Source organism: Chelmon rostratus, chromosome 13 (genome assembly GCF_017976325.1).
Source record: "Chelmon rostratus isolate fCheRos1 chromosome 13, fCheRos1.pri, whole genome shotgun sequence".
Lineage (NCBI taxonomy): Eukaryota > Metazoa > Chordata > Actinopteri > Chaetodontiformes > Chaetodontidae > Chelmon > Chelmon rostratus.
The window spans coordinates 12,229,020-12,247,656 of NC_055670.1; the positions used below are offsets into that span (position 1 = coordinate 12,229,020).

At 43.0% G+C, this 18,637-nt stretch overlaps 2 protein-coding genes across 4 annotated transcripts; both read right to left on the reverse strand.

Moving 5' to 3' along the window:
* Positions 1 to 655: 655 nt before the first annotated feature.
* Positions 656 to 10,142, reverse strand: LOC121616543 (INO80 complex subunit D). 2 transcript variants are annotated; one of them, XM_041951345.1, is made up of 10 exons: positions 9,913 to 10,142; positions 7,992 to 8,238; positions 7,081 to 7,892; positions 6,850 to 6,952; positions 6,539 to 6,763; positions 6,127 to 6,236; positions 5,773 to 5,906; positions 4,931 to 5,154; positions 4,612 to 4,766; positions 656 to 4,498 (listed from the first exon to the last, which is right to left on the reverse strand). In XM_041951345.1, the coding sequence occupies exons 2-10, from the start codon at positions 8,207 to 8,209 to the stop codon at positions 3,468 to 3,470; spliced, it is 3,012 nt and encodes a 1,003-aa protein (XP_041807279.1). In that variant the 5' UTR covers positions 8,210 to 8,238; positions 9,913 to 10,142; the 3' UTR covers positions 656 to 3,467. The 2 variants fall into 2 exon arrangements, with proteins under 2 accessions (XP_041807279.1, XP_041807280.1); XM_041951346.1 differs by lacking the exon at positions 9,913 to 10,142 and having other exon boundaries at positions 7,992 to 8,258.
* Positions 10,143 to 10,631: 489 nt separating this feature from the next.
* LOC121615848 (NADH-ubiquinone oxidoreductase 75 kDa subunit, mitochondrial) lies at positions 10,632 to 18,095 on the reverse strand. Of its 2 annotated transcripts, XM_041950318.1 has the most exons (19): positions 18,027 to 18,095; positions 17,248 to 17,327; positions 16,787 to 16,887; positions 16,595 to 16,702; positions 16,393 to 16,469; positions 16,085 to 16,166; positions 15,837 to 15,967; positions 15,559 to 15,744; positions 15,335 to 15,469; positions 15,128 to 15,242; positions 14,864 to 15,009; positions 14,642 to 14,770; positions 14,399 to 14,528; positions 14,150 to 14,310; positions 13,895 to 14,049; positions 13,283 to 13,458; positions 13,062 to 13,196; positions 12,867 to 12,939; positions 10,632 to 11,196 (listed from the first exon to the last, which is right to left on the reverse strand). In XM_041950318.1, the coding sequence occupies exons 2-19, from the start codon at positions 17,324 to 17,326 to the stop codon at positions 11,105 to 11,107; spliced, it is 2,211 nt and encodes a 736-aa protein (XP_041806252.1). In that variant the 5' UTR covers position 17,327; positions 18,027 to 18,095; the 3' UTR covers positions 10,632 to 11,104. The 2 variants fall into 2 exon arrangements, with proteins under 2 accessions (XP_041806252.1, XP_041806253.1); XM_041950319.1 differs by lacking the exon at positions 17,248 to 17,327 and having other exon boundaries at positions 18,027 to 18,045.
* Positions 18,096 to 18,637: the final 542 nt, after the last annotated feature.

Sequence of the window (18,637 nt, forward strand, 5' to 3'; positions counted from 1 at the left end):
GATTAAGCTATTTAGATTAAGATGTGCACAGTAACATGCTAATTGTAGTATTTTTATATGCAAGTTAGGAATTAACGTTTCAAAAATTTCTATGAAGGATGCACATTACACCACAAACCCCGATTTTAAGATTTAATCAGAATTTTGTTGTAGAATTATATTGAGATTTTGGGTAAGTGCACATTGTATATTGTTGAGATTTTCTATCCAAAAGGTCAAAGGTCAACTTCATTGTGACATAACATTCTGCAGAAACACTTTTCTGGCCATTATTCAACACCATAACTCAGGAACAGAAGGGGAGATAGGGCCATATTTCACATTTGGTCGGATGCTGAATTGGTGACTCTTATCTTGAGCATCCACATTGAATCTGTGCTGATTTTATAGATCTTCTGTGCTGCCAGGTTGAAGATGTGTGTGAGGCAGCCATGTTTTACAGTTTATAGCTTCTTTGCAGCAACATCCATATTTGAAGCGTTGTAGTCCACGTTGGTTTGCTGATATTGAGCTTCAGGTGATTGCTCTTCTTCAGTCCTCTGTGAAAACAGTCTCTTTGAGAGCTGGAGTCATATATGTCAATATAGTGATACCTTCCATTTCACCAAAGACAATACCAGAACAGCTACTAAATGGATCTTGTGATGAGATTTTGTCAACTTTAAGTCAGGTTTTGGAAAATGCACAAATGAGCATTTTAAAGAAGAGAATTCAAACCACAGAAAAGTGTTAAAGTGAAATATTTCAGTGCTATAATTTATATTTAAATGTGAGCAACAGTCAACAGTTCATAATTAGATGTTCAGTTGCTTAGAAAATACAAACAAAATAGCAAATACCTCACAGCAAGTTTTATTTATACATCCAAAAACAAAAGATCAAATTTCTCACACTATATACAGATATTACATACAGTGTTTGTACACATATTACATAATTTGTACACAAGAAAAATATACATAAAAATGTAAACCTTTGTATACAAAAAATACCTTAGACAAATTAAACAAGGACCAATAACAAAAGGTGACTAGATTAGCTCATCCTATCTTTAAAAACAGTAATACAGTACATTCAATGAGTATAGGAATTTGTCAGCCATTTCTGAATTCAAGCAGTTAAATGTGCCTACGAGCCCTGGTCGTTTTGTTCTACGTGGTTTTTGGGGAGAACTGGTGCAATGGCTAATCTCATGCTATGGGGGATACAGCAGTAATGCCTTGCAAACATTTCCAACCTGATTTTTTTTTGTGTGTGTTTTTTCTTCTTTTCCCTAAGAACTTTTGTCGGGGCACTGTGTTTCTGACTATTGGTGAGAACGCTGCAGTCGCCGAGAAGCCCAGTCGTCTCTGGTGGAGCTACGGGTTTACACTTCATAATGTGTTTTCTCTTTGGAAGGGAGAGACAGAACTGGGCCTTCTCACAGCTGGAAATGGGGGGTATGGTGCAAGCTCAGAGCTGGTAATGATGGCAGCTGTTCATTTAATGAGCGTCCAAGCAAAAAAAAAAAAACAAAAAAAAAAGGCAAGACAGACACGGGACATGTGAAACACCACCGGCCTCGTCCACTCCTGTGCAAATCCATGTTGAAAAACAACATACTGTACGTCGATCTGTTAGTCTCCACGAAGTGAAATGGTAATGCATATATTCCTATGTTTCATACTGCCAAGAATCAAGCCAGTGACCGTAATCTAATATTGATTATTATAATACTCTCACACAAAAGGCTGCTGCCCCATGCAATCTCAGACTTCTTCCCGGAGTTTAATAGCTATCAAAAGTATTCTCGATCAGGGTATTATTAAAAACAAAGTGACAGCATACACGGCATACAAACATTGATCCCTCCAGCTTCAAAGAGAACTCACGACCATTTTGATAGCCATTAAAAACAAGAGGCTCATTCTACAAGACACAGGTTCCACTGAATACATTGCAAATAACAATTTCAATCCATTGCTACTCAATAATTCACCAACAAACCCCAAGATAGAGACTGCTACCCTATATACTTAATACTCAACAATGTCTGACGATCTGTCGAATGTCTAATATCTATCAAAAGCCATGGTTGGACTGCTGCATGAGTCATCAACAGAGGGGAGGAGCTCTCAGGCGGTGGAGTTTTCTAAAAATTCAACTCAGACCACAGGTTTGCCTCATTTATCTTAAAAAGCACTTCATGACTCGAGTAAAACAGAATTTCCTTTACCTCAGACGGGCTCAACACACCAGTTTATACCATTCAAATCGATATCCACGCCTTCTCCAGGTAATCTGGCCCTGGTGTACTGTAATGGGTTTCCTTGGGAGTCCTGAAACTGAATTTGCCTTTAATGACACATGAAAGTCATCAATGACCATTGTATGTGTGGACCAGAGAGCACCTTTGAGAGTAGACACTTAAAGTCCCTGGATTATGCCACCATCACCCCACCATTAACACTGAAACTCATTTCTTAGCCTTCAAAAATCCTCTCAGATTGACCCGAGAGAAGCAGTTTAGGCTGACCTGATCTCTGTTCTCTACAGGCTCTGGTTCTGAGTGAACCTGCTGTAGAAGAAAAGTTCACAACAGTTATAGAGGCCAAAATAAATTCCTGACCCAGCCTGGATTCAGCAAGTGAAGCTACATGTAATGAGACCAATAAAATACCTTACAATGCTAGTTATGTTAATGTGTTTATTGCTTTAAGAAACTATATTTACCTTCAAGTGTCTACTAGGCCACTCAGAGTCCCACAACCAATGGTGAGGTCAGAGATTTTGACGTCTGAGCAAACCAATAAATGAGCACATATACAGTATACACAATATAAAAACAGCTGTTTAAAAGTGTTTTGGTAAATTCGTATGACTGTGAAATCTGACTCAGTAAGATTCTATATCATGATAACAGTTAAATAGCTTGAAATAATATGGGTCACAAATATCACAACCTGTACTCTTCTTTTTCAGAGGGCGACAAAAGCCGTGTATGAACCAGGTGGAAAAATAAAAATGCAATGGCCAACTGAGCAAGGCAGGGTACAGTTGATCATTTAAAGACAGGACTTTAACTGGCAAAGCAAACAAAGCGACCAATGATTGAGGCTTCCACGTCAATGAATTCTGAGCGCTGTGACACATAATCTCTAAGGTCCTTTCCGCCGATTTTCACCCGTTTATATTCGTCACACAATCTGACTGTTACCCCCCTGCTGACGGAACCACGAGGCATCAAACGAGTGGACTCACACCGACTTAAAATCCCAGAGGCCGGCTGGCTGCAGAGCAAAAGAACGAAAATAGAGAATATTGAAGAAGATCTGAGGTTGTGCAAATTCATTATCAAATAGTGCACTATTACCACATTGCACACATGTAGCAGATGAAGAGGGGTGGTCAATCAGAAGCCAGTCGACTGGATTGTAAGTAACTGTGAGTCCACGGACCATCATGCAGCAGTTGCAGGCCGCCTGCTCTCATTTGCTTTGCGTGAAGGGTGGTGTGGCGCTGTTGGCACTTGCAGCGGTGGCACCAACTATGGAAAAGCCAGCGGGGGGCGCTGTAGAGCTGTGGCTGGGCTGCACGTCTTTCGGGATGCCACTGTGGGAGGCCAATTGATGGCCAAAGGCCGCACTGAACTGAGGGAGCTGTTGCTTGGGCTGTGTGGAGGTCAGAAGATCATGTGAAGAAGACGGGAGGGAGGACGAGGGGGCAGGGGGAGTCGTTAAACCTGTCAAGCCACTCTGGGGCATCGCCGAGAGAGCAGCCATGGGCTGCAGCGTCACAGAGTGGGTGGTGGCCGGGGGAGTGGACAGGGAGGTGGATATGAGATGACTTTCTGATCCTATGAGATTGCCAAATTGCGTAGGGTCGGTGAGGGGGAGAGGGAGATTGTTCCATGATGAGCGTGGGGGTCCTGGTACCCCGCTGAGAGGGACTTCCAGCAGCAGAGGGGTGTCCGTCTGGAAGGAGCTGGCATGGGGAGAAGATATGTGGTCACTGTACGGGGATGGCACGTGCTCACTGCTGTAGTGGCTGCCTTGGGGAGATGATGTGGGCGCCTCGGACTTGGCCAGGACGTGAGACGCGTGCGTCCGGGAAAACGTTCGCTCTGTGATGGAGGTCTGAGTGAGCAGTGAGGTGGTGGGGGGGGCTACTGTAGAAGAAGATGAGGTCAGGTTGGAGCAAGACGTCGGGGGCTGGTTAGCGGGCTGAGATGGCGGCGAAGAGGGAAAGTGACCCCCAGTGGACTGCAGTAGATTGTCCTCCAGCTCGAGGCTGGTGAAGTTCTCTGTAGGGATGCGACTGTTGAGCAGGTCCCCCATGCCCCCCGGCTGGACCGGACCAGGGAACACAGTCATGGCTCGGTGGTCCACTCCTTCAGAGGGGGCCAGGTCTCCCATGGAGGTCAGGCATACCAGTGAGTCTGGGTATGACCCCATAGCCTGCAGTGCACGCACTAGCTCCTCAGCCTCCTCCGTGGTGGGCAGTAACTCCCCATTCTTTCCTGCGCACACACACACACACACATGCAAGTTTTAATAACAAAAATCACACCAGGAGGTTGTTAGTTTACACATCAGAGGCAAAGTGGTGCACAAGAAAGAGCTGGATGACAACCTTCAAACAAGTCAAAGTCCTGCAGGTCATCAGGTAGTCTGGGCAACACGTCGGAGAAATCCTCCTGGTTTAGCTCGAGGTCATTTGGAATGTCAGCCATTTCATTGGTGATGTCGTCCGGAAGCTCCTCTGCACTCAGGTCTGGTGTTGAGGGGCTAGAGCCACAAAGACAAGATTAAAAAAAGCGTTAAGAGAAGATCTACAGCATGTTGCTATATGTGATGAAGGAGCAGTTCACACGACATGAGAGTATTCTCCCTGACACTGGATCTGCAGCACACTAAATTTTTAACAGTGTGGGGACACAGGTGTAGCAGACCTGATGCTGGCCTGTGAGGGCATTGCTAGGCTCGTAGAAGGCATTCCCAGGTTCCCCTGTGGCAACGCTGGAGGGATGGGTTTCTGGGGCCTCCGCGGCCCTCTCCTCCTCTTCTTCTTGTGTTTTTTGGTGAGCGCCGGTGGTTTGGTCTTTTTACGTGGCTTTCGCTGCTGCTGCTGCTGGTGCTGCACTCGTCGGTTACCATCCCCTCGCAGGAAGTTATCCTGTGTGGAACGTATGGAAGAGCACTGAGTCATCACATCAGCCCATATGAAACCAAACGGAGCAGTCACAATCAATAAGGAGAACAGGGTAAGGTAAGGTGAACACTAATAAGCTTATGTACTTTCTTGACGAAAGTTTAATGAGAAGCCTGATAACACTGTCATGTCTGTACACTCAATATGAAGGTACTGTCAGTAGCTAAATTAGCTTAGCACAAAGACTGGAAACAGGGGGAAACTGCAAGCCTTGCTCTGGCCAACGGTAACAAAATCCACCTCCCAGCACCTGTAAGGCTCTTTACTTAAAACACCATAAAACTGTTTGTTATATGGTGGGGGTTGTGCGAAAGCCTATTTCTTGGTTGGGACCAGTAACTTCTGGTTGCTGGGCAACTAATTAACAAGCCATAATTTGTTAATTAGCTTCAGAGGTGCTGGTGGGTGAATTTTGTTACCTCTGGGCAGAGCCAGGCCAGCTGATTCTCTGTTTCCAGTCCTTGTGCAAAGCTAAGTTAGCACACATTTATCATTCAGGCACGACTCTGTTATCTAACTGCAAAGAAAAAAAAAAGCACATTCCTCAAAGTGTTGAATTTTTCCTTGAAATACTGAACTCACCATTTTTTTGGCATGCTCTTCACAGAGTGGTGTCTGGTGCGTGATGTCAAACACAGGGATGGAGCACTGCTGACCGTCTGCAAATTTGGCTGTGCAACTAGCAAAGAGCTGCTGGGAACGATTCAACAGAATGTCTACGGAGAACAATAAAGGAAATAACACAATACAATAGAAAGAGGGCATGTGATCATAGCACTCCATCACAAAGGGATACTGCACATCACAGTATGTGAATGTAAAAAACATCGACACCTGAAATTCACAGAACCATTTAAATGAGAAAACAGAATCACAGCCATTCTTCCGCACTTCTAGCGAGCAGCTGTACAATCAGTGATGTGGTGGAAAGGATACGCTGAAAGCAGTGTTGAGTGAAGGGCAGAGCCCTGTTGTTGCAGGCCTGGCCCTTTGTGCTGCCAGTGCAGGTCCCCGGATCTGTGTTCTGCTGCCTTGCAGGAGTCACACTGTAGAGACACACAGACCCCAGACTGAGCAAACAGTGACGACACTCCACATCTGTTGTGTTTCAGACATTTCGAATCAGGAGATGAAGACTGCAAGACTAACCAACATGTAAGTCATAAAAGCAGCACACTTTGGCATTTGCACTGATATAAAACAATGGTTGAAATCTTGTCGATTTTGGAAATCACATACATTGATTAATCAATTCATTTCTAATTCACAGGTGGGTGATGGAAGGTTTGTGACTAGTTTACCACCTACTAATACAGACAGTTTGATCTAACTGTATCATAGGGAATACCTTGAGGAGCTTCTAGAGGCACCGCGTAGCTCCTGGATCAGCTGCCCAGCGCAGTCGGGGTTGTTACTGGCGGCGTGTAGCAACGCTTTGCGGAAGGCATAGCGGTATCTCTTTTGGCGGATACTCGCCCTCTCCTGCCTGCACATGTGCTTGTACTTCTCCTGGAGGTATGAGCAAAGCCTAAGCAGCCGCGTTCTCCGTGAAGAACCATTGTCGTCTTCCAACCTATTTAGAAAAAAAATTAGTAGCAGTCAGGACAAGAAGCATCAGGTCAAAGTGTACACTGTGGGGTTAAGTATGAGGATACCGACCCATTCTGCGGTCTCCAAGAGCTCTGGAAAGGAATAAATGTCTCTGCCTCCTCTTCATCATTATCGTCATCATCATCAGCACTGTCTTCTGACCAGTCCAATCCTGGAAGAGATGTTGTTTAGTTCTACACTATATCTGAAGTATCACACACAGTCCTTAAAAACTGCACACAAGTATGGGAAAACAAACAGAGTTTAAAAACTGGTGGTAAATTCATTTAAGCTAGGTACCTAGATGAGGAAAGAGGTCTCCATGCTCCCGGTGTCTCTTGGCACAGAGCTGCACCAGATGTTGTAACCTGGCCAGGCAGCTGGCAGAAGGTGCGAAGGCAGTGGGCCGCATGACAACCACATGCCGCTGACTGTTGCTGCCACTGTCCTTGCAACTGGCAGGCAAGTGAGTAGCAGTGAAAGGCATTTTCCTGCTGAGTGATGGCCCAGAGGGTTGCACAGGACTGGGTGCTGCATTCGCGGGCATCCCTGGAGGCAGAAAGTTGACCGTCTGAGGTGGTGGTGGATTGCATAATAAACCCTGCTGCTGACCGGGGAAGATGAAAGACGTCACGCTCGAGTGCTGGGGCAGCTGAAGAAGACCTGACTGCTGCCGTGAGAGATGAGTGTTGAGCGGCGAGGAGGGGTGGACATGGGGGACGGGGGAGGGACTAAAGTGCTCAGGCGGTGGCTGGAAGAGGTCCGTGTCATGGCAGAGTTTCTGGTTGAGCACAAGGCGACTCTGTAGTTTTTTCTTGATGGCGCTGCCCTTCCGAGGAGTACCAACCTCCTCCCCGTCTGTGTCATCCTCATAAAAGGCAAAAGGGTCCAGGAGTTCCCCATCAGGGAGGGGTAACAGGCGTGTACAGGGGGGAGATGGCGGAAGTTCGTCTAGACCATTGGAAGCTTTCAGAGCTAGAGAGGGCACAGTTATGTTGAGAGCCACCGACTCCAGGTGAGCACGTGAGCGCATTTCCTCCAAAGCATCATGTTTCTTTTTCCGTTCCTTCTTGGGGATAAAGCCCAGAACCTGCAGGTGGCTGTTACAGTATCTGGAAAACAAGAACACATCCTCAGCATACCATTCACATCTGTAACATAATGTTCTCTACATAGTGGAGTATGACACACGTGCACACAAACATACACACCTGCGGTCCTCTGACTTGGGGATGGGGTTGGTACATCGCTGGCTGTTGTACTTGGCCACATATTCACATTGCTTGAAGGGAGCCGTCTTATCCTCAAGAACGTGCCGGATACAGAAAGCATAGCCATTCAGTCTGCGCTGTTTGCAGAGCTTTGGGCTGTATGAGCACAACGGCTTATTGTCCACCTCTGAGAAGTGTATGTGTTTGCCTTCATACATCACGTGACTCTTGTCCTTGAGAACATCAGCTGATGGGATAAATTCAGGGGAAAACCAAGAATTACATCACTAACACTTCATACTGAGGAGGTAGCCCCTCATGCACATGCAGGCTTAAGAGGCAGGGAACCCCTGCAACAAGTGACTTTTTGCCCAGCCTTTAGCTAATGTAGCTATTTAATGAGAGTAAATAGCATAACTCACATAGCTAAGCAGTGTAATGTGCTGTGTAATTATTTCTAGTGTCATATCAAAAATTAACTGACATTCCAAAGCTTAGGGCTCATTTCATTCAAGGTTGTTTGTTTATTAAACTACCAGTGCATGCTGTAAATAATAAATACATATTGTAATAAAGTATGAATATTTATGGACTGTATGGTCTTGAGAAACGTTAACTCCGATTGCTGTCAAATTGCTTTTACACCCTCTAATTTTCAGTCTTGCTTTCTCACTGTGAACCGAGCGGTTAACAGATCAGGTATTTTTACTCAACACTCCATTAAATTATCCTTCAAGCTAGCACTTAAAAGATATTATGATGGTGGAGAAACACTATATTGCAGGACAACGGTCTGTATGATAAAGTTACAAGCTAGAAGACAGTCACATGCTAGTGTGTAGGCAGCATTGCAAGACTAGCTGAAGACTCAAAAAGCCAGAAGTAGGCTTTCAACACGAATGCTGCTTTTTTTATGCAACGCTTTCATAACCACACACATACAAATAGGATGGTACACTCATATCACAACACTGTTGCGATACTTGGAGCATTAGCTGCCCAGCTTCAGCAGGATCTTAGCTGCTACATTGAACTTTAAGTTAGTTTTGAGAGCGCTACGGTTCTGACAACTGAGGTACATGTTGGATACAAAAGGACAGGTTGGCTGAGTACCATTTACAGCAGCCTTAATTAATATTAACAACTTAAGTTAAATACGGAGAACGGGACAGGCAGCATTAACGTTAGCTAGCGTAACTACCAGGAGTTCGGGAAGCTAGCTTAGCTAGCTGGACAGATGTGAAACTTTTGATTTTAAACGTATCTGCGTGTAACATACACACATATATTAATCCATAAGACACAACATTAATCATTCTCAAGCAGAAAGACATATTATCACAACTGAACAGACACGAAAATTCAAATTTGATAGTTAGCTAACAAGCTACCAAAGCTAAAAACACAAATTAGTAGGCGGTAGCTAACCAGGAAACGGAAACATCAGCATATGGTAACACTATAAAGGTCTACTTTCAGTTTGGTTTTATTTAGAAAAATGCGAGCATAATCATAACATAAAAAACAATAATTGATCGGCCCCAGTCGTGTGCTTCCAGTGTAAACAAATATGATCATTTATGGCCAAATACTTTCAAACAAAGGGTCTACATACGAGGCTTAAGGCCTGTACCCGAAGGCCTGCGTAATAATCGATAGGAAATATAGCCACTATCGTTACATAACGTGAAATTAGCAGGATATAAGACTTAAAACTGCCAACACTGCGTAACTACCCACAAGTATTTCAGAGGCTGAGTCATTTGGCCACTTCACAAGTTATAAAATAAATGAGTCATTAATAAGAGGCCTCTTAGCTTCGATAGCACAGCGGCTTCTAGTTGAGTGTCTGATCGACTGAAGCCTGCGCAAAACGGTACATGCAAAAATCGAGGCCGAGGCTGTATACGATTTCGCTTACCTTGAATTGGTATGGGCTGTGTAAGGTATTCGCTCCAGATAGACGGCCGAAATGTCTACTAGAACCAGCTAGGCTATTTGTGCATCGATATCCGAGATACGATAGTAACAGTGATCTTCATCGAGCTCGGTATATCTCGAAATAAGGATGCATGTAAATATAGGCTATCCAGAGCAAATTACAAGCAGTAGGTAGGCTGCTGAGGATTTTTGTTGGAGCCACAGCAGACTCCTCACAGCACCACTACAGGCACTGCGGGGACATGACAACAATCCGCTCCACAACAACAACCTCTCCTACCATATTGGAAATTCAACTTTGTTAAAAGCCTCTGCAGTGTAGAAGTGTCATGTTTATCAGAGAAATTGCATTAGGTGTGAAGGAGAGTGCCCTTTACATTTTCCACATTTGAAAGTTATTTCAAGCAGAATGACCGAAAGGTCCAGCAAAGTGTTACAGTGTAGAATCCACCTGGACCACGGCTATCGTCTTCCATATGAATGAGTTACCAGCCCTGCTGTCACACTGTTGCCGGCTGCTCACTGATGATGGACCACGTGCCAAGCAGATACAGGAGCTCCAGACTGGAAAAGTTGACTCGGTATCACACCACACCAGAACAATACCATGCATGACACCAGCACATATTTTCATACATGAAACATTTTTTTAAATGAGAGCACAAATTTAAATGGGGGTTTGCAAAGATTCATTTGAACTGCTACAGAAAATGGTTTATTAAATATCACACAATTGGCTACATTTATAATACTGTTTACTCAAAATACTTTTAGGAAAATATAATCTTAACACATTTATTGTTAGTACTTTGACAGGAAGACAAGAAACTAGATTTTCTTTTTAAGGATAGGGATTTTAAACCTTTGGTCACACCTACTAAAATGTGAATGTCTGAACAGGTGAAAGCACGAACTGTCAGGAGTGCATCTCTGGAGATTTGAAACCAAAGCTTACATTTTTCACTCTGCAAGTAGCACATACACATTTCTGCAGGTTAGTAAAGTATGCTAGTTCCATAATGTGTACAGATAAAGAGGCATCTACTATAGTAAAACATCTACTATAGTAAAACACAAGTGCAAATAAATATGTTTCTAGGAATGTGCAAATAGCGGTATTGTGCGTATAATCTATTTTTTGTTCCAAGGATTAGATGGCTATCCACTGTGCTTTAGCATATGGCTGGCTCATCCACAGCTTGTGCTCCCTCTGTGACAGCTTTCACACACTTCGCCATCGTCTGCGAGGCTCTGCTTATTGGATCTGTGGGTAAAGATTGAGAGCAGGTTTAACTCTGCGCACCTAAACTACTGCGAAGACCAAAAAGCAACATAACAACATCCAGAAAATCAGTGGGTGCTTATGATGCTATGAATTTCAAAAAATGTGCAATGCTTGAAAATGTCATGCTAAAGTTGCATGAGGATAGGCATTTAAAGCCCTATGTTGAAAGAGAAATGATGGTACTACAGTGTAGTATGGTGCTGCAAAAGCATTATTCAGTTTTTAAGGATGAACATGTCGATATGTTTTATGTTATGGTGTGAAATACCTCTTTATAGATGAAATGATAATATCTGGCACGCTATGCTACTTCATTTTTGTTTTGCAGACTCCATTAAATTTGTCATAAAAACAAGAATGTGAGAAAATCCAGACAACCAACTTTAAACTAAGCAGCATTTTCTTCACATCACCTCAAATTATAAGAGCAGTGTTGCAAATTAAATTCTGTCATATTTGGCTGTAAAATGCATTGTGATCAAAAATTTAAATGCTGTTTCTGCTGAAGATCTTGACGTATGTAGCCTTTCAGAAGCAGTGAGGCAAAGAAAATCTAATATTCTGAGAAAAAAGCAGCTACCAGCGGCTATAAAATATTATGCCATTTATTAAAGCCAGGTATATATTGGAATTTTTAACATGACATGACAATAATTTGATCATAAAATCATTACAGAAAATGCTTTGTCACAACTTCATGTCATTTGAAGAATGATATAGGCAGCTGGTGGAGATTTTCAGGCAGCAGACCGCATTATTGTGGCTTGTACATGAATTTTGCAGACGCCACTGAAATCTGCTCTTTCCCGATAAAACTTGTCTGGCCATCATTCAATGAATTTATTTTTTCAACAGGAAAAAAATGCATAGTTTTTTTTTTGTTTGTTCTGTAATTTTCTATTATTTAAAATGGAAAAAGTGTCAAAACAAAGGATACCTAATATCAAGGAAACTGCCATGAAATTTTCTTAACACATTATGCTCTAAATGAAATTAACTCTTTTGATTTTAATGACCACATGAGCCAATGCAGCCATGGAAATTTACATTTTCATCTCCTCAGCTATAGTGCCCTGAGAATAGCAAAAATTTGAGTATATTTCTGTTTTCTCCAACTAAACTATAATTATCATCAGTTGTCCAAATTTATCTTAGGCGCTACAAGTGGCTTGCCCTCTGCAGAAATAACAAAACACTTTAATAGGAAGCACAGCAGTAAAACTCACTACATCTCTGTCAAAAGTTTGCTGAGCTTAGAGAGTTGAACATGGTTTTGTCCTTGAAGGAACCATTCCTCTGATGAATAACATGTAAACAGGACACTATAAATGATTACTTTATCTAGCAATTAGGTAGCACTTTTGTGGAAATTGTCCTTTGGATTTATCTAATTTAAAAATAGCTCATGTAACAGCAGTCAGTGAGGGCAAAAAGGGCACACTGCAGATTAGCTTTAGGCTGTAAAAGCTGTAAAATGTGGCATCAGTATTATTACTATTACTATATTAGTATTTCTCCCTGCACAAATTAAATAAAGATGATTATATTGAAATTAGGGAACTGATACAACACTGTTGTGTTTCCTAGAGGGTTTTGGAATGATATTGCTACTTAGACTAGGCTTAGTGAGGAAACTACCAATGTCCCACCTGTCATGTAGAAGTCCTTCACAGTAAGTTGTGGAGGGACTAAAGTACCACTAAGGACAGCCTGGTTCACTGCCTGAAAGAGATAAGCCAGATACCACCATCATCATGGAGAATAGTGTGAAACAATCTAAAATAAAGCTTTATTGCCTTCTCTGTAATCAACTTAACACATGCTGGAAGAAGAGAACAGCTGACCTGTGACAGTTCATTAGCCTGCTTAAAGTAGTTGGCCTCCTCAACATCATCATATCGCACCAGATTTGGGGAAACCTCTGCCAATCTATCACGCACTTCATCGAGGGTGTCATATGGCAGAGTCACTCCGGCAAGCTTAAAAGCAGACGGAAACAATAGACAGCATTTAGCCTGTTTTTTTCTTATTTACTATAACATGATCATCTATTATTGCAGTTCACCTCAGATATGGCTCTGATGATCCTCCAGTCTTCTCTAGCCATGCCTGGAGCAGTCACAGCCACTTTGGTCTGCTGGGCACGGCCTTCAGTGTTCACATAGGTGCTACATTTCTCAGTATATGCAGCTCCAGGAAGTATGATATCAGCCATGGGTGCACCAACATCACCATGGTGACCTGGGCAGTTATGGCACAGAGCATTGAAATTGAGCAAGAAAAAGTTTACCGCTCCTTGACATAGATTCTGCTAGTCTCTACTGGAGAGATGGACATCACTTCTGCAAAAGATATTCCCTCATTTGATATCTTGATGATGGTGATGGAGAGCACTGACACTCCAGCCCAAAATCTCTGATAGGTGTTCAACTGGGTTAAGATATGTGACTGTGAAGCATAAAGCATATGCTGTACCACTGTCATACTCATCAAACCACTCAGTAACACTGCACATGCATAGATTTAGGTGTCTTACTCATTTACGCAGATTTTCCTTTGCCTCCCTTCTGTACAAGCAAAATATTCTATGTGAGAAATTGCACTGCCTCTCTCAGATTCCATGCATAAATTAATGTAACTGAAAGAGCTTCTGCTGCTGTGCAGTCAAACAGCTGACCTTGATAAATTATGAAGCTATCCTTGGGGAGATCTTGGCGAGTAATGCAGCCAGCATCAGCTCCTAACAGAAACAGAAGTTTGGGTGGGTTCTTTCTGATAGCCTCCACTCCTGGCTTGTACCCAAGATCGAGTGCAGCCACTTGACTGGCAACCCTGAAGACACAGGAAAAACAGCACTCATATATCAGTAAATATCCCTCTTGAACACTACTCTGAAGTGAAAGCTTCCGCTCAAAATTTCCAAGACTATGACCTGTGAAGCACATTGAGAACCTTCCAGGTTTCCTCCACGCCACTGCTGACACGAGCGTTCTGAGCGATGGTTGACACAGCAGCCATTATCGCAGCCCCATCCTCTCTCTGCAGGCAGCTGCTTCCAACCACAACAACAGGACGCTTTGCTTTAGCCAAGACCTGGACAAGGACATAATACCCCAATTAGGAAGAGACACTCAAGTTGATTGATAACATTCAGTGTATTACTGAAAGTGCTCAGTCTTACCTGGGAAAACGGGTGAGTTCCTGATGCAATTTCTTGAAGAACCATGGCAGACTCCCCAAGATGGTCGTATGTGTAACTTAAGTCCACTTCCTTTCCCAAAAGAGCCACTTGCAACTCATTGTGAAGCCAGCTGAATTAGTGGTAACAAGATCTTATTAAAGCATGCATTTTTTAATTAAAAGCTCAGATTTACTAGTTCTATATTTTTCAACATCCACTCTGTACTTATAGCATTGAACTTACCTCTTTCTGATTCGTGCATTGAAGAGGGGGGCCTCATAGCGTGGGTTTGTGCCAACCAGAAGCAGCAGGTCAGCTTCTTCAATGCCAGCAATCCCCGTGTTTAGGAGATAGTTTGAACGCAGGTCAGATCTAAGGAAGCAAAGGTAAAAACAGAAACGTAACATCAGCACTAGTTCAACTGGTTTTGTCCCCTCTTCAGTTTTACTTATTCTGTGGTCTTACCCAGCACCAGCCATTGGGAAGACCTCCTCAGTGCACAGGTTGTCACTATTAAAACCATTCATCAAGTCTTTCAGGGAAATCAGAGCCTCTGCATCCACCAAGCCTCCGACAACAGCAGCAACATCATTTCCTTCAACTCCTTGCAACTATCAAATGAAACAGATGCTATGGACAGGGCTTACGGCGGCCTGCTGTAGGCTGAAACCACAAGTAGCAAAATATCATACACTGTTACAGAAAGTCAGTTCAGTACAAGGTACATACTGCTCCCGCAACTCGAGTCAGCACATCTTCCCAAGTTGTGGGAACCAACTGCCCAGACTCATTTTTCACCATTGGCTGAGTAAGCCTCTGCCTCTTGAGCCCATCATAAGCAAATCTGTCAGGATAGAAGCAAAGAAGAGTTCAGCACTGTTGCAAACATCATACAAAAATATCTGCGAGGCAAACTGCGCGCAATAAGAAAGGAACCTGGTTTTGTCTGAGATCCACTCCTCGTTAATATCCTCATTAATACGAGGCAGGATTCTCATCACCTCACCCCCACGAGTGCTCACCACAATGTTACTACCCACAGCATCCAGGACATCGATGGATTCCGTCTTCCTGCAGGACACCAAAGAGAATACGTGAGTGTAAAATCTAACCATATATACCTAAAACGTTCATCAAAATGTACAGCTCAAAGCAAAAACCTGGTCTCCCAAGGGCGAGCAGTGAATGCATATGGCTTAGAGGTCAGGGCCCCCACTGGGCATATATCAATAACATTCCCAGATAGCTCTGACATAAACATCTTCTCCACATAGGTCCCAATCTGCAGGTCATTGCCTCTGCCAGTGGTACCCAGGTCCTCCACACCTGCAATCTCACTGGCAAAGCTGTAGGAGCAAAAAAACAAAAAGAAAAAACCCAACAACTTATTTTCATACTCTAAATTACAACTCACTCTAGTTATTAACATGAGACTCACCGCACACAGCGAGTGCACTGGATACAACGAGTCATAATGGTTTTGATGAGGGGGCCAATGTTCTTGTCCTCCACAGCTCGTTTGCCCTCTGTGAAGCGGCTCCTGTCACTGCCAAACTGCATGGACTGGTCCTTCAAACAGAACGCTATTCAGCCTCTTAAATAATACATTCTTAAGAAAATAATGTTTGTCATACACACACTGAAGTCTATGAAGAACACGTCAACACAGGTGGTGATTATCTTTACCTGTAGGTCACATTCTCCCCCCTGATCACAAATTGGACAATCTAACGGGTGGTTAGCCAGCAGGAACTCCATCACACCCTCTCTGTCAGAACAATAAACCACAGAAAATTATTTCAGGTTACTTTCATACAAGGAAATGTCAACTTAGGTTTTTTTTTTTTTTTTTTGCTTGGGAGAGATGTGGGTCATCATGTCACCTCAGTTACAATCTTATAATGACAGAGCAATATGAACACAACAACAGAAATGTGTAACATCATCAGAAAACCACAAAGCCTACAATATTTTACTTTTGAGTTTGATCCTACCTGGCCTTTCTTGTTTTGTCAGAGTTGGTTAAAATGTTCCAGCCCTTCATCACTGGCATAGCACAAGCTGCCACCGGCTACAAGATAGATGAAACATGATTAGTGATTATTTCAAGCAAGCACAGCAGTGTTTAATAAATTTATCATAATCTGTATCAAAAAAATATAGAAAACACACACATATATACAGTCTAAAACATACCTTAGGAACTTTCTCAATCTCCACAAGACACATGCGACAGTTTCCAGCAACTGACAGGCGCTCGTGGTAGCAGAAGCGAGGAATCTGCATTCCTACCTTCTCACATGCCTGCGACAAAATTGAGTCACAATGTCAAATCTGATATTATGACTCCACTCTTAGGTAGCTGCATGCATGAATTTAGCATGCTACCTGCAACACAGTGGTTCCTGGCTCCACCACGACAGGCGTCCCGTCCACGAACACCTCCAGGAGGTTATCAGCCGCTGCTGTTGCTGTAGCTGCAGTGCGAGCTTCAAGCATAGACAGAACACATTTCAATGCAACTTTCCACATTTTCTATCCAAGGACTGCTGGAGCTAAATAATTCATCACCACTTATGCCACAATATATGAGAGTTAACGCCTGGTATTTCAAAGTAATAAATTACTGCCACTGACAACTACTGCCTAAATTAAGCAAGCAACAGCCTGGCACCAAATGTGGTATCTGGCAAATCTGTAATCCTGCCTATAATCCATCAGTGTAAGTAAGGCCCAAGGGTTCTGGTTCCTGCACACACAAAGTGGGCGTTCTGCAGGAATACAAGACACCTATTGTACGTAACGAAGGCACAATCAATTAACCAGTTGATGAAGTAGCATACTGATACCATTGTTAGTTGCAGCCGCACCTCCTTTGGTAATAGCTGCTGGAAAGAGGCTCCGGCTCACAACAGGCAAACGCAACATGCTGGGAGAGGGACAGAGAGGCAGCATCACGTGTAAGGTCTAGCTCTTCTGGCTGACACACTTTTTCAAGTACCAGGCTTTCAGATATTTAGTGTTGGTAAGGGATGCTGGAACCGGGGAACCGTAAAACCTCTATTCGACGAATGAAACAAAAACAGAAGTAAGCAAGCTAACGTGAACGTTAGCTAACTGCGACGTATAGTTTATAGCGTGTATACTATTCAGTGTGTCCTTTACAACTCCCTAGTCTTAAGAAATTTATTATGTTTGGACACCCCGCAAAACGTTGGAAAACTGCTGAAATATCAAATTAACTCTACGTAACGTTAAACTGACCAAGTGATGTGCCAAGCTAACGTTAGCAAAGATTGATGTTATTTTTCGTTAGCTGCCTGTATTAGATCGCGGCATTGTTACAACGGTATAACAAGGTTGCCCCATGATGACTGTCAACTGACAGTATTTGTAACGCAGTATTTGTAATGTTTGAAACGTCAAATCCGAACCCTCAGGCGTAGCATATCGTGCTACAAACAAGCTAAAGTTAATGTCATATATAGCGTAACGTCAACTGAATTCCAGCCGGCTAATTTGACCAGTTTCTTCATTTTTTAACGTTCGTTCAGCAGTTGTGTCCGGACTATTAAAAGTCCACATTCTTGATAATATTTCCTAAACAATACTGTTACAAGTTACTTACCTCGCCAGTGTTTGTCCTCATGAGACTGCCTGCGACGCAGATTGCGCACTGTCTTGTTATTGTGCTGCGTCACGGATTAAGTAATCCTGCAACGCTGTACCATAATCCAAATAGAAAAGATACATTTCTGTGTATACTTGCTAATCTAGTGATACAAGTAATTAATACCAGACCAAAACAGTTATATAAACCCTCTCCTTAGCAGAAACTCATCATTTACACCAGTTTGTGGAGGGCTTGGCAGTGCAGTAGAGCCAAATTACTTTATATACGCTTTAGAGATCAGGTAGCATTTAATTCAGAACATGGAAGTCTACTAGAATTGTCTATGAAGTGCCATGAGGGCACACTGGTTGCAACAGGGGTAAAATGTGTGCTTCCTGACTACATTACAGTTATCCCAGGTATTCACCCCAGCAAGCTTCTTGTCACACAATTATAACTAACAGTGATGCAAGCCATACAAGTCAGAGTTCACCAGAAAGAAATAACAGGAAAAGGCTAAATTTGTAAACATCCCCTCAGGAAGGGACTGATATTCACATCTAGATTTACGACAGGCTGGTGTATACTCACTAGGCCCGTGTAAATCCACCTTCTTTTTACTGCTG

What these genes read in the sequence shown, in the direction of transcription:
- LOC121616543 (XM_041951345.1), bottom strand. Translation starts at nt 8,209, where the DNA reads ATGTATGAAGGCAAACACATACACTTCTCAGAGGTGGACAATAAGCCG. An exon ending in AGACCTCTTTCCTCATCTAG is followed by an intron (nt 6,953 to 7,080) that starts GTACCTAGCTTA and finishes CATCTCTTCCAG; the next exon opens with GATTGGACTGGTCAGAAGAC. An exon ending in GGACTTTGACTTGTTTGAAG is followed by an intron (nt 4,499 to 4,611) that starts GTTGTCATCCAG and finishes GTGTGTGCGCAG; the next exon opens with GAAAGAATGGGGAGTTACTG.
- LOC121615848 (XM_041950318.1), bottom strand. Translation starts at nt 17,326, where the DNA reads ATGTTGCGTTTGCCTGTTGTGAGCCGGAGCCTCTTTCCAGCAGCTATT. An exon ending in TGCGGCTGCAACTAACAATG is followed by an intron (nt 16,888 to 17,247) that starts GTATCAGTATGC and finishes CTATGCTTGAAG; the next exon opens with CTCGCACTGCAGCTACAGCA. An exon ending in TGACTCGAGTTGCGGGAGCA is followed by an intron (nt 15,010 to 15,127) that starts GTATGTACCTTG and finishes TTCATTTGATAG; the next exon opens with TTGCAAGGAGTTGAAGGAAA.